Source organism: Antechinus flavipes, chromosome 1, assembly GCF_016432865.1.
Source record: "Antechinus flavipes isolate AdamAnt ecotype Samford, QLD, Australia chromosome 1, AdamAnt_v2, whole genome shotgun sequence".
NCBI classification, from domain to species: domain Eukaryota; kingdom Metazoa; phylum Chordata; class Mammalia; order Dasyuromorphia; family Dasyuridae; genus Antechinus; species Antechinus flavipes.
This window is the reverse complement of record NC_067398.1, coordinates 698,122,817-698,136,963: the sequence shown is the minus strand read 5'-3', so window position 1 is coordinate 698,136,963 and position 14,147 is coordinate 698,122,817. Positions and strand designations below refer to the sequence as shown.

At 34.2% G+C, this 14,147-nt stretch overlaps 1 protein-coding gene across 1 annotated transcript in view; it reads right to left on the bottom strand.

The window, feature by feature from the left end:
* Positions 1-1,041: 1,041 nt before the first annotated feature.
* OAS2 (2'-5'-oligoadenylate synthetase 2) overlaps positions 1,042-14,147 on the bottom strand; it is a 33,564-nt gene continuing 20,458 nt past the window's right edge. Inside the window, exons 9-11 of the mRNA XM_051975984.1 lie at positions 5,773-6,011; positions 4,389-4,542; positions 1,042-2,873 (exon numbers count right to left, since the gene is read on the bottom strand). Coding sequence (XP_051831944.1) covers positions 2,784-2,873; positions 4,389-4,542; positions 5,773-6,011 — 483 coding nt within the window. The 3' untranslated portion in view covers positions 1,042-2,783. The remainder of the gene's footprint in view (positions 2,874-4,388; positions 4,543-5,772; positions 6,012-14,147) is intronic.

Here is a 14,147-nt window from a genome sequence, read left to right as displayed (position 1 = left end):
TGGTTTTCTCATTCAGAAGTGGATATGATAATGAGCATAATATTTCATGATGAAAATATTTTGTGAAATGCAGTAGATATTTGAACTCTTGTTATTCTTCCCTGGACTTGGTCCTTTCTGGTAGAGAATGGGTTGTTATCACATTGAGGTCCTGAGAGTACAGGAAACATGTGGAATAGTTTTGCCATGCAGAACCTTGGGAAAATCCTGTCATATAATTTTTCTTCAATATCGTCTGGCTCTTCATGACATTTGGGATTTTCTTTGCAAAAATACTAATGTCCTTTGCCATTTTCTTCTCCAGCTCACTTTACGGATGAGGAAACTGAGGTAAACAAAATGAAATGAATTTCCCAGAGTCACAAATCTAGTAAGTGTCTGGGGCTGGATTTGAACCATGAAGATTAGTTTTCCTGATTCTTAGTCCACTCTATCCACTGTGGCACCACCTAGCGGCCCCATCACATAATGCAGTTGTTGCTAATAATAGCTAACATTCATAGAACATATTAAGGTTGCAAAGTACTTTATAAATATTATCTCCTTTAACCATCACAGTAACCCTGGAAGACAGATGCTACTATTAACCCCATTTTACAGAGGATGAAACTGAGGCACACAAAGTGAGATTAACTGACTTGCCTGGGCTCACATAGCTAGTATGCATTTGAAGTCAGATTTGAACGCAGGTATTCCTGATTCCAAGTTCAGTACACTAAGCCCTGGAACAAAAACTTTCTGCTGCTGCTGCTGCATCATCATCATCATCATCATCATCATCATCATCATCATCATCATCATCGTGCCAGTATAGTGTTTTAAAGTATATAAATTGCTTTACATATATCATTTCCTTTGATCCTTGCAAAAGCCCCTTGAAATAGGTGCTAATATCCCCATTTTACAGATGAAGAAATCCAAGGGTCAAAGATGTTGAGGGACTCATTAAAAAAAAGGAGATTCATAGTTTACTTAATGTTAGCTTATGAAAGTGATCAGCAAAATTTGCATTAAAATAATGAACAAGCAAACTAATTAAGATTTTCTATTTTTTTCTTTTTTAAAAAACAATTTTATTGAAAGTTCCAAGCTCCAAATTCTCTCTCTCCCTTCCTTCATACAGCCCCCGGCCCAAGATAGTAAATAATCATATATAGGTTATACTTGTTCAATTTTGTAAAATATTTCCTTATTAGTCATTTTATACAAGAAGACTCAAAAGAGAAGAAAATAAAAAATAGAGTGCTTTTAGTTATAATCAATATAACTTATTTCTCTGGAGGCAGATAGTATGCTTTATCATTTGTACCTTGGGGTTGTCTTGGATCATTATATTGTTGAGAATAGCTAAGTCATTTAGACCTTTTATTGAACAATATTGCTGTTCCTGTGTACAACATTTTCCTGGTTCTATTCATTTCACTATGTATTAGTTCATGTAAATCTTTCTGGATTTTTCTGAACTCATTTTGCTTGTCATTTTTTTATAGCACAATAATATTCTATTATAATCACATACCACAGTTTGTTTAGCCATTCCCCGAATGATGGACATCCCTTTCATTTCCAATTCTTAGTCACCACAAAAAAGAGCAGTTATAAATCTTTTTGTATGAATTTTTTTCCCTTTTTGGGGGAGAGGAAAGGGATGTCTCTGGGATATAGATTTAGCAGTGCTATGACTGTATCAAAGGATATGTATATTTTTATAGCCTTTTAGGCATAGTTCCAAATAGCTGTTCAGAATGTTTGGATCAATTCACAACTTCACCAACAATACATCCATGTCCCAATTTAACCACATCTTCTCCAACATCCAATATACTTTTAAAAAATCATATTAATGAATCTGATAGATGTGAGATGGTACCTTAGAGTTGTTTTAATGTGCATTTCTCTAATCAACTGTGATTTAGAGCATTTTCATATGACTATAGATAGCTTGGAATTCTTTGTCTGACAACTGACTGTTGATATCCTTTGATCATTTATCAATTGGGGACTGACTTGTAGTTTTACAAATTTAACTCAGTTCTCTATATATTTGAGAAATTTGAGGCCTTTATAAGAGATATTTGTTGCAAATATTTTCCCTGGCTTTCTCTTTTCCTTGTAATTTTGATTGTATGGGTTCTGTTTGTATCGCAATGTCCATTTGCCTCTTGCAACTTCCACCCATTTGGCATAGTCCTTCCTTCATGGCCCAAACAAATAAAATTCAATCCTATTTCCATGTGATTATATCCTTTTAGTTACTTAAAATGGTCATCTCACCTTATCCCATGCTATCCCACACTGTTCTACCTCATCTTATCCTATTCTATCCCATCCATTCCATCTTATCCCATCCCATCCTGTCCTCTACTAGCAAATAAAACAGCAGGAGCAAAAGCAAAGAGTGTAAAGGCTACCATGGATAGATGATATATTTAGGAAAGGCTTTGAGTGTCAAGAGAAAATACCAGATGATGAAGAACAGAGTCTTGAGGAAGATCCTCACCAATAAAGCAGAAAAAAGGAAGGAAGGAGGAAGAAAAAGGTCTATAAAGGTGACATGAATAATGAGGGAAATAGATGGAGAATAAGGAAAGTCACCAAAGCCATAGGAGAATTTTGAGTAGTAGATGTTGAATATTATCTCATACTACGAGGACTGAAAATGAGTACATTTGATTTGATAAAGTATCATGAGATATTAAAGTATCCTTAGATTTTTTTTGAAAATTAAGTGACGAGGGACAAGCTCTAGATGACATCTGATCATCTTCAAAGTGGCTTCAGCATTAATATGCAAACATTCTTCCTGTACTGCTGAATATTGGCTTTACAGTGGGAAAAAGTCTAAGTCCACTGCTTCCTGGAGTCTGGACCGTCTGGAAAAAAAGCAGATACTTGTCTTAGAATTAGGATCATAGAGAATGATGAAAAGGACAAACCAGTTTGGCCCCATTATTTTATAAAAGAGGAAACTGAGTCCCCAAGATTTACTGACAGTTAAACCAACCACGTTTCAATAGATGTCCTCAAATATAGATCTAAGGCATTTTCCATTTTAGAATGTGGTAAATTTTGTGTGAGGTAAACACCCCTATTTAGAATGGGTAGAGATTTCCCAAGACCAATGGAAAATGGAGATAATTACACTAGATTAGAGAAGGTCTTTTTGGCTTATGGATAGGTATTGCGTCTCATCTGAATAGCTGGTTAAATAAACAGATTTTCCTTGAAAGGGATGGAAGTTAAACTCTAAAAAAAGAATAACATCAGGTTTTGGGTTTTTTTTTTTTTTTTTGGTGAGGCAATTGGGTTAAATGACTTGCCCAGGATCATATAGCTAGTAAGTATTAAGTGTCTGAAGTTAAATTTGAACTCAGGTCCTCCTAAATCCAGGAGCAGTGCCCTATTCATTGCAATATCTAGCTAGGCCAAGAATAACTTCAAAGAGATAAAATGCTAACCTGTGAAGAGTTCCTGAAAATCACTTCAATTCAATTCAATAAACATTTATTATGCACTTGCAATGTGCTAGGCACTGAGCTAAATAGAAATAAGAGACAAGGTACTTATAATCTAATGGGAAAGATGATATGCATACAAATATATGTAAAGTTATATCCAAGATAGAAAAGAAATCACTAACAAAGAGAAGCCACTGGAATTAAGAGAGGTCGGAAAAGCCTTCCTATAGGAGGTTTAATTGGATCTTAAAAAAAGCCAAGGGGCCAGCTAGGCGGCACAGTGGATAGAGCACCAGCCCTGCAGTCAGGAGGACCTGAGTTCAAATCTAGTCTCAGACACTTAACACTTCTTAGCTGTGTGACCCTGGGCAAGTCATTTAACCCCATTGCCTCAGCAAAAAGAAAAAAAAAGAAGAAAGAAAGAAAACCAAGGAGGTCAGTAGGTAGAGATAAAGAGGGAAAGTGTTCCAGGCTTGGGGGGCAACTAGATGCAATACTGGAGATGAGAAATGGAGTGTCTTGTTTATAGAACAGCCAGGAGGTCAGTGTCATTAGATGGAAGAGTATTCAACAAGAAGGAAGGTGGAGGAATCTGGGAAATGAGTCGAAAATGTTTATGAAGGGCTTTGAATGACAAATATGTCGAGACCTCTGGTCAAAGACAAATGTGCTATAATAAAAAGCTCTAAATATGGAGGCAGGAGATATATGGATTCTAATTCTGCCTTTGACACATATTTGTGTGGTCATGAGCAAGTTATTCTACTTCTTGGCTGTTATTTTTTCTATCTTTTAAAAATGGAAATAACAATTATATCTCCAGTCCTTGCCTGCCTGAATTGTGTGCTTGGGTATATAAGGAGTATCACAAACGTGACAGTAATACATGGTATTACTAGGGCACTTTCCCAGTAAGGCAAAAGTTCTCACCGGCACTTGCCAGGGCGTTACAGGACTAAAGTCCCCGCTCTTGAAGCAGAGAGAAGATGACCAAATTTCAGCTTCATGGGCCAAGAGGTGCCAGCACCAGCGATCTCCTCCACCAACATCTCCAGTGGGATCGGCTGGATCCAGGATCACAGGCCTAAACAGCCAATAAATTAATCAATCAGCAATCATTTGTTAAGTACCTACTATGTAACTGAAAGGTTATGATCACATGGAAAAAGTTTCCTTTTATCTACTCAGGTCATGAAAGGGAAAAATATATAGTAAGGCTAAAAATATAGGCTCAAGTTAGATTGCAAAGGACTTTAATTGCCATGCAAAGAAGTTTGTATTTAATCCTAAAGTTAATAATAATTTATGGAGTGGAGAAATGACATGGTGAGACTATGGCTTTAGAAAAGTTTAGTGAGTTGGATTGTAACACCATCCAATCTGGAGTTAAGAAAATCACTCCAGTAGCACATAGAGATGGACTCACTGTGAGGGAAACCAATTTGGAGGCTCTTAAAATAAACCAGGTGAAAGCCAACGAAGTGGTAGCTATGTGAGGAAAGAAGAGGAATTAGACATAAGACATGCTGTAGAGAGAGACACTGCAAGATTTGGCAACAGATTGGATGTATGTGAGAGGAATCCATGATAATGCTGAGTTTATGACCCTGTTGGACAGGAAGGACAGCAACACCTTAAACAGAAATAGAGAAGTTGAAAGGTTTTGAAGGTAAGAAGAACTACAGATTTCTAAAAATACTATTAATACAATAAAAGTTAATAAAAATTAATAAATGTTAATAAAATTTAGAGAAATCTAAATAAACTCAATATATTAATGCTCGGAATGTAGGAGTGGGAAATCAGTGGCATGTTTTTGTCTTCTTCATTTCTTTTTCATCTCTTAATTCCCATCTTATTCTACTCTATTTCCTTTTACTCTGATGGAAAGAAAGGTAGAACTGTGGAATAATGAGGTTAATCTGAATAATTTTGTAGCACCTACAAAATGCTGGTTCTTAGAAGATAGGTCTTTAGCTTTCCTCCTTGTGGCCTGAGGTCCCTCAGGTCTCCTCTGAATCTAAACTTGGTGTAATTTCTGGCCCAGAGAGATGGGTAGAGAATACCAGGTCCCCCTTATCCACCTAATTCCCTTGTTCACACTATGCTGATTTTATTCTGTATAATCCATACTGAGTATTCTTGGAGCCTGCCTTTCTGAGGTTGCATTGGCTTCCCCTTATCTGGACTACTCCTATTTTTTTTTATTTCAACCTCACATGGCTGTCATCACCTCAAAGGGCTTGGGAGTCTGAGTTACTGACATTGGGTTTAGGGATCAGGAAAGAAAAATGGGTTTCTTTGTAATGGGTACCTGGAATTGTTGAGTTGAGATAATAGGAAATTCCTGATGATTTCATTTTGAAAATCATAGTTGACTGTCCAATAGATACAGAGCTCTTTGTACTGCATAATTAATTTCAGAACTGTCAGGAAGCCTTCAGCCGTGTTAAAATCATGCATCCCACTACCTTGCTCCCAGGCATAGACTGTCAGAAGTTCCACAGCATACTTTGGAGGGAGAGACCCTTTCTTTTTCAATTTCTTGTGACACTATGGGCCAAGAAAGAAAATAGAAACAATAGAAAAGAAATAACCAAACTACTCAATCCTATCATTGCGATATAACAGCTCGAGCTATATCTGGCAGAATTAGGGTACAGAAGGCCAACCCATGTACTAAAATACAAGATCCAGCTTTGAGGGATGGGTGTCTTCTCTTCTGTTTGAGAAGTGTGTATTTCCAGATATTCAGCTGCTAACAGGAAGTACAGATGTGTTCCTCTGTACAACCTGGGATAAGATAAGCAAAGAAATAGATATTCGGTCTCTCGTGTTAATTAAGTAAAATTGAGAAAAGCTCTCTAGGGAAAAAGTGGTGCTATGCTGGATGATCTTTCTTTTAAAAAAATTAACAGTATTTCATTTTTTCCCCATTTATATGTAGAGATAATTTTCAACATTCAGTTTTTAAAAGATTTTGACTTCTAATTTTTTTTCCTTCCCTCCTTTCCCTCCCCATCCCCCAAACAGCAAGCAACCTGATTTAGGTTATACAAATATAATCATGTTGTGAAAGAATTCATACTTCCACATTAATCATGTTGTGAAAGAATAAATAAGACAAAAAGGAAAAACCATGAAAAGAAAACAAAAAAGTAAAAACAGTATGCTTTGATTTCCATTCACACTCTATCAGTTCTTTCTCTGGATATGGATAATATTTTCCATCATGAATCTCTTGGGATTGTTTGCACCATTGTATTGCTGAGAAGAGCTAAGTCAATCATAGCTGATGATCACCCAGTGTTACTGTGTACGATGTTTTCTTGGGACTGCTCACTTCATTCGGTATCAGTTTATTTAAGTCTTTCTAGGTTTTTCTGATTTCACTCACTCATCATAATATTCCTTTGCATTCATATACCACATGTTGTTCAGCTTTTTCCCAGTTGATGGGGATCTGGATGTTCTAACAAAAACATTTGAGAACCAGCTGGACGCAATGCTAATCTGTAGGGGGAAACTAATAGTAAGATGGGCTAACGTCCATATTTCTCCCAAACCTTCTTCTGCAATAAACTAAATATGTATTACTATCAATTTATTTATACCTGTATTTATACAGAGAGTGCTAGAAAGTTCCCCCTTCTTATCTCAGCCTTTTATAATCTCTGGCTTCCTTTAAGACTCAGCTCAAAGGCCAGTTTAATTCTTTATTAAAGCTTTTTATTATCAAAATATATGCACAGATAATTTTCAACATCTGCCCTAGCAACATCTTCCCAATTTTCCCCTCCCTTCCTCTTTTTCCCTCCCCTAGATAGCAAATAATAAAATATATGTTAAACATCAACTTCTACACATATTTCTACAATTATCATGCTGAACAAGAAAAATCAAATCAAAAAAGAAAAAAAAAGAGCAAGAAAACAACAACAAAAAGTGAAAATACTATGTTGTGATCCACAATCAGTTCCCACAATCCTTTCTCTGCGTACAGATGGCTCTCTTCATCACAAGACCATTGGAACTGGCCTGAATCATCTCACTGTTGAAAAGAGCCAAGTGTATCATAGTTGATCATCACAATCTTATTGTTGCTATGTACAATGTTTTTCTCTTCTCTACTCACTTTACTTAGTATCAATTAATGTAAGTTTCTCCAGGCCTTTCCAAAATCATACCGCTGATTGTTTCATATAGAATAATAGTATATTATAATATACATATACCATAACTTATTCAGTCATTCTCCAACTGATGGGCATCCACTCAGTTTCCAGTTGCTTGCCACTACAAAAAGGGTTGCTATAAACATTTTTGCACATGTGGGTTCTTTCCCCTTTTTTATGATTTCTTTGGGATATGGATCCAGTAGAGACACTGCTAGATCAGAGGGTATGTACAGTTTGATAGGTTTTTGGGCATAGTTCCAAATTGCTCTCCAGAAAGATTGGATCAATTCACAACTCCACCAATAATGTACTAGTGTCCCAGTTTTCCCACCTCCCCTCCAATATTTATCATTATTTTTTCCTGTCATCTTAGCCAACATAAGAGGTGTGTAGTGGTACCTCCGGTTTGCTTAATTGTCAAATGACAGTTTTACAGGAAGAATGCAAGAAGAATAATATAAACAGACTGCTAAACTAGATTAGAATCAGATTGAGGAGAATCTTCAGGCACAAGAGAAGTTTATATATTATAATATATCAGAAATGTGGAGCTTGTTTTTGATCAGAGGAATAATATGGACATATACATCAGTGAGATTATTTTGACAGGTGAAGATGAATGAATTATAATGGGGAAAGGAGTCAGAAAAAACAGTTAGGAGGCTATTATAATTATATTGCCAAGAGGTGACGAAAACCAAATGAGCACAGTGGCTATGTGAATATAGAGAAGGGAATCAATTAGAGAAATTTCATAGAAATTTCATGAAGGAGAAGGGAAAGTTTGGTTGATTTGTTCTGAACTGTGAAATCTGGATCGTCAGGAAGATAATGGGGTCATTAACAGAAATATTGAGGTGGTAATGGGGAAGATGATAAATTTATTTGGGGATGTATTGAGTTTGAGGTTTTAGTGAAACATATAGGTGATTTCAAGGTGATTGGAGATAGTATTGACATTTAGGTAAGAGTCATTTGTAGAGAGATGATAACTGAACTTATCAAGTGAAGAAGAGGAGAAGGAATAGGACGGAGTATGGAGGATGGCACATATTTAGGGAACAGGAAGGGGATGATAAATGATCAATAGAGATTAAGAAGGAATAATTGGGCAGATTGGAGGAAAATCAGGAGGGAACAGTATTATGGAATAAAGTAGGGAAGAATGTACAAGAGAATGGGGTTGGCAGAGGTAAACAAAATTGAAAAATGTCAAAAGTGGATGAAGGACAAGAAAAGGATGATGATTTTAACAATAAAACATCTTTGGTGAGTTTTAAGAATATTTTCAGTAAAATAATGGCATTAGAAGTCTCATTCCAATGGATTGAGGAGTGATAAGCAAGTAATAATGACTTTTTCCAGGAGTTGAGCTGTGAAATGACTAGGGAGGAGTAAAGAACTGTAGAATGAGAGGATGGCAAGGTAAAGAGGAACATGGAAATGTTTGTATACATTAGAGAAATAAAAAAGAAAAAAAGGAGAAGAGAGAGATGAAGAGAAATGAGGGGGAGAGAGATAGACTGAAAGATAGAAGAGAGAGGGATGAAAGAGAAAAGAGGAGAAGGGAGAGGATCAAATCAAGGACACAGGTGGAAAGGGTTATCCTTTACAAGGAGAATGACCATCTCTTCAGTTAGGCCTGGGACAAAAGAGGAGAGCATAACTGAAAGCTATGAGAAGTTTGGGAATAGTATGCTAAATATCAAATGCAAAGCTCTGCATTTATTCTAATGCCCCATATTATACTCTTCCCTTCTATGCCCTATCTTAGGACTTCCCCCAGTATACCCCAAACTCCTTTTCAATTAATTTTTTTTTCATTTTTACTTTCAGTTTCAGATTACCTCCTTCCCTCTACCCCCTCTTCCTAATTAATAAAGCAGGAAATACAATATTCATTATATAAATATAAAGTCATGAAAACATTGTCATGTTAGTCATGTAATGAAAAAAAATAAAGATAAAGATATATATTACAAATTACACTCAGAGTCTATGGCTATGGATAGTGTTTTTCATTTTAAGTCCTTTGGAATTGTCATGGATGATTATATTTGACCAATTCACAATTGGTTATTGTTACAATATTGCTGTTATCGTATACATTGTTCTTCTAGTTCTGCTCACTTCAATTTGCATAAGCTCATATAAATATCTCCAAATTTTTCTGAAATCATCTTCTTCATCATTTCTTATGGCCCAACAGAATTCCATCACAGTCATATACCATTATTTGTTTAACCATTCCCCAATTGATGGATATCATCTTGTTTTCTATTTCTTTGCCTCCATAAAAGAACTATCATAAATAGCTTTGTACATATCTTCTCTTTTCATTTTCCTTTGATCTCTTTGGGGTGTGGACCTATTAGAGGTATTCAGGGGCAAATAGTATGCACAGTTTTATAGCACTTTGGGCATAGTTCCAAATACAGAATGGTTTGATAGTTCACAGCCCCACCAACAAAGCACTGATGTACTTATTTTCCCACATGCCCTCTAGCATTTGTCATTTTCCTTTTTTTAGTCAGTCTGATGGATATGAAGTGGCACTTCAGAGTTATTTTAATGTGTATTTGTCTGATTGCTAGTTACAGCATTTTTTCCCACATGACTATTGATAGCTTTGATTTCTTCTTCAAAAAACTGTCTGTTCATATCCTTTGACTATTCATTAGTTGGGGAATAATGCTTAATTTTTCTTATTCTTTTTTAAATAGATTTTGTTCAAACTCCTTAAAAACTAAAATTGGGCACAGGGAAGGCAGTGAAGTTATAAGAGAGTTGGAATTAATGAAACAACATATAAAGAATAGGAAAATAGAATAGAATTTGAAATAACTTATAAGAAAATAACAGATCTTGAAAAGAGATCAAGAAGAGAAAATATAAGACTATTGATCTGGCTATGATCAAAAAAAGAATCTTGATACAGTAATACATAAAAAAAGAAAATTGTCCTGAAATGTTAGAACAAGAGTAAAGGAGCAGTTAGGTGGTGCAGTGGATTGAACACCAGCCCTGAAATCAAGAGGACCTGGGTTCAAATCAGATCTCAGACACTTAATAATTCCTAACTGTGTGATCCTAGGCAAGCCACTTAACCCCAATTGCCTCAGAGGGAAAAAAAAAACAAGAGTAGAAATAGAAAAAAAAATTCACAGTAGAGATCCTATGAAGAAAATCTATAGGAATATCCTACAGGAAAGCCCTAGATGAAGGAGAAAATATTATGAAGAACAAGAAAAAAATCAATTCAAATACAATAGAACCACAATTAGAATCACAAAAGACCCAGCAGTGGCTACATTAAAAGACTGCAGGTCTTGGTAAAAAAATATCATACCTAGCAAATTGAAGCATAATCTTGAATGAAAAAATGGTCTAATCAATAAAATGTCAGACTTTCAGAATTTTGTTGCAAACCTCCCCCAAATTTAATAAAAAATTCAATGTATAAGATTCAAGAGAAATAAAAAGTAAATATCAAAGACTAATTACAAGGAACTCAATAAGGACAAACTGTTTATATTTTGTACGTGGAAATTTAAGTCATATGCCTAGGATTGTCATTAGTAATTGCATAGTTTGAAAGAAAGATTGGGGTAGCACTAAGTGTGATGTGATTCTAAAAAGCAAAACTGTGTAGGAAAAAGTACAAAGAATAATTATGCTATACAAAGGAGTTTTGAGAGTAAGAGTTGAAAAAGTGGAATTAGGTAGGAGAGGAGAGCTGGTTGTTCTGGAATCCTACTCGCATCAGAAATGTGACTGGAATGGGTTAAAAGAAGAAACAATACATTTCTATCTATCTATATCTTCTAAATTTATAAAGAAATGAGTGGTAGGGAATAGGAAGGGATAGAAGAATGTGTATAGGTTAATAAGAATGTAATAAAGAGGGAAGGAATGGCGGGGAAGAGGAGAGGGGAAAGATTCTGGCATACGTTAAGTAATAGAAAGGCAGAGTAGTGGGTACAAATAAAGCAAAAAAGGCATCAGAGATAAGAAATAAAAGATACACAAAACATAATTACAATGATCAGGAGTAAAAATTATTAGAAAAAAAGTAGGGGTGGTTATTTATCTCAGTTAAAATAAATTTAATCAAAGGAAAAAATAGGGAAACTACACTATATGTAAGCCATGTTGGTAATCAATATTGTTCTAGAATATTTAAAATAACTAGATAGTACAAGGTTGGAATATTGCTGTGGTGTAAGAAATGATGAGTTGGTGGATTTAGAAAAATATGGAAAAACTTGGACCTATGAAGGATGATGTTAGCCACCTTCAGAGAGACAGAACTAACAAGCACAGTACAGTTTTACATAGATGTATATTAATCTATATATAGAGGGATATAAATACCTATGTATATGTATATATACATGTCTATTTGTATGTGTACATAAATATAGATATATATCCATGCTTAATTGTCTTGGGAAGAATGGGATAGGGAGGAAAGGAGGAAAAAGAATAAAGTTAAAAGTACACAGCAAAGAACAGAAGAAAGCCTACAGGAAGCAAAGAAAAGATAGACAGCCCTGAACATAATGTGTTGTATTTATTATATAGGTTTTCTTGAAATGGAAATTTAGTGTCTCATATTTTGAATTGTCTCAGGATCTGCTATGCACACGGCAATGTTTATTTTTTCTTTTTCCTATGTTGTATTTAAATTTTAAACCAAAAAGAAAAAATATGGTTCAGTTCCGTGTATATTTGAGAAATGAGACCTTTATCAGAAAAACTTTCTGTAACAATCCCACTTCACGCCCCGTTTTCTTTTTCATTTCTAATTTTAGATGCATTGGTTTTGTTTGTACAAAAACTTTTACATTTTATATAATCGAAAATTTCTATTTTACCTAGTATGAACCTCTCTATCTCATGTTTGGTCATGAATTCTTCCTTTATCCATCTATCTTAAAGTAAATTTCTTCTAGACTCCTTACTTTGTTTCTATTATTCTTAATGTCTAAATCATGTATCCATTTTGAGTTTATCTTGGTATATGATGTGAGATGTTGATCTATCCCTAGTTTCTGCCAGGCTACATTTTACTTTTCCAAGAAGTTTTTGTCACATATTAAGTTCTTACCCTAGTAGCTGACATCTTTGGGTTTATCAAACATTAGGTTACAGTGCTAATTTGCTTCTGTATCTTGTGTACCTAATCTATTCCATTGTTCAACCGATCTATTTTCAGTACCAAACTGTTATGATGTTTACCACTTTGTAATATAGAATGAGATCTGCTATTGCTAGTCTCCCTTCTCTCTTTTTTTTCATTGATTTCCTTGATATTCTTGATCTTTTGTTTTTCCAGATGAATTTTGTTAATTTTTTTCTAATTGTATAAATAATTCTTTGGGAGTTCAATCTATATGGCATTGAATGAGTATATTAATTTAGATAGCATTGTAATTTTTATTATTTTGGGTTAGTGTATCCATGAATAATTAATATTTTTCTAATTGTTTAAATCTCTATTTTCATAAAGAATGTTTTGTAATTGTATTCATACAGTTTCTCTGTATGTCTTGGCAGGTAGACTCCCAAGTATTTTATACTGTTTGCAGTTATTTTTAATAGAATTTCTTTTTTTAATTAACTTTTCTTGCTGTATTTTGTTGGTTTTACATATAAATGCTGATTATTTGAATGGGTTTATTTTATATTCTGCAAATTTGTCAATGTTGTTAAGTGTTTAAGCTAATCTTTCTGTTGAGTCTTTAAGAATACCATCATATCATTCGCCAAAGTGATAATTTTGTTTGTCCATTGCCCATGCTTATTCTTTTAATTTTTTCTTGATGTACTATGATATCTATTATTTTTAATACAATACTGAATAATTACAGTGCTAATAAACATAATTGCTTCATCCTTTATTTTATTAGAGGCTTCTAATTTATTCCCATGATAGATAATGCTTGTTGTTGGTTGGTTTTAGATTGATACTACCTATCATTTTAATGAAATTTCTATTTATTCTTATTCTTTCTAGTACAAGTCTTCTTAAACTTTTTTCATTTGCAACCACTTTCCACCTGAGAAATTTCTATGTGGCCCTGGGTAGATAGGTATATAAAATATATATACAAATAAAAATTTACTGATAATAAATCATGATTTGTGGACTTCTACATTCAGTTATGTAACCCAGAGTTTAAGAAGTTTTGTTCTAATGTTTTTAATAGGAATGAGTGTTGTATTCTGTCAAAAGCTAGTTCTATATTTATTCCTCTGGTCAAATCATATTTGTTGTTTTTGTTTTTAATATGGTCAATATCAGTCAATAACATGGCTGATAATATTAATATGATGAATTATGTTTATATTTTTGTAAATATTCAAGCCTTTTATTTAAATTGTCAGCTTTATCAGAATGAAGTTGAACAAAATAGCTCCCAACAATTGCTTTAATTTCATCGTTATTAGCTGTGTCTTAACTCTTTTCATTTTTGATATTGACAATTTGGCTTTCTTCTTTATTTTT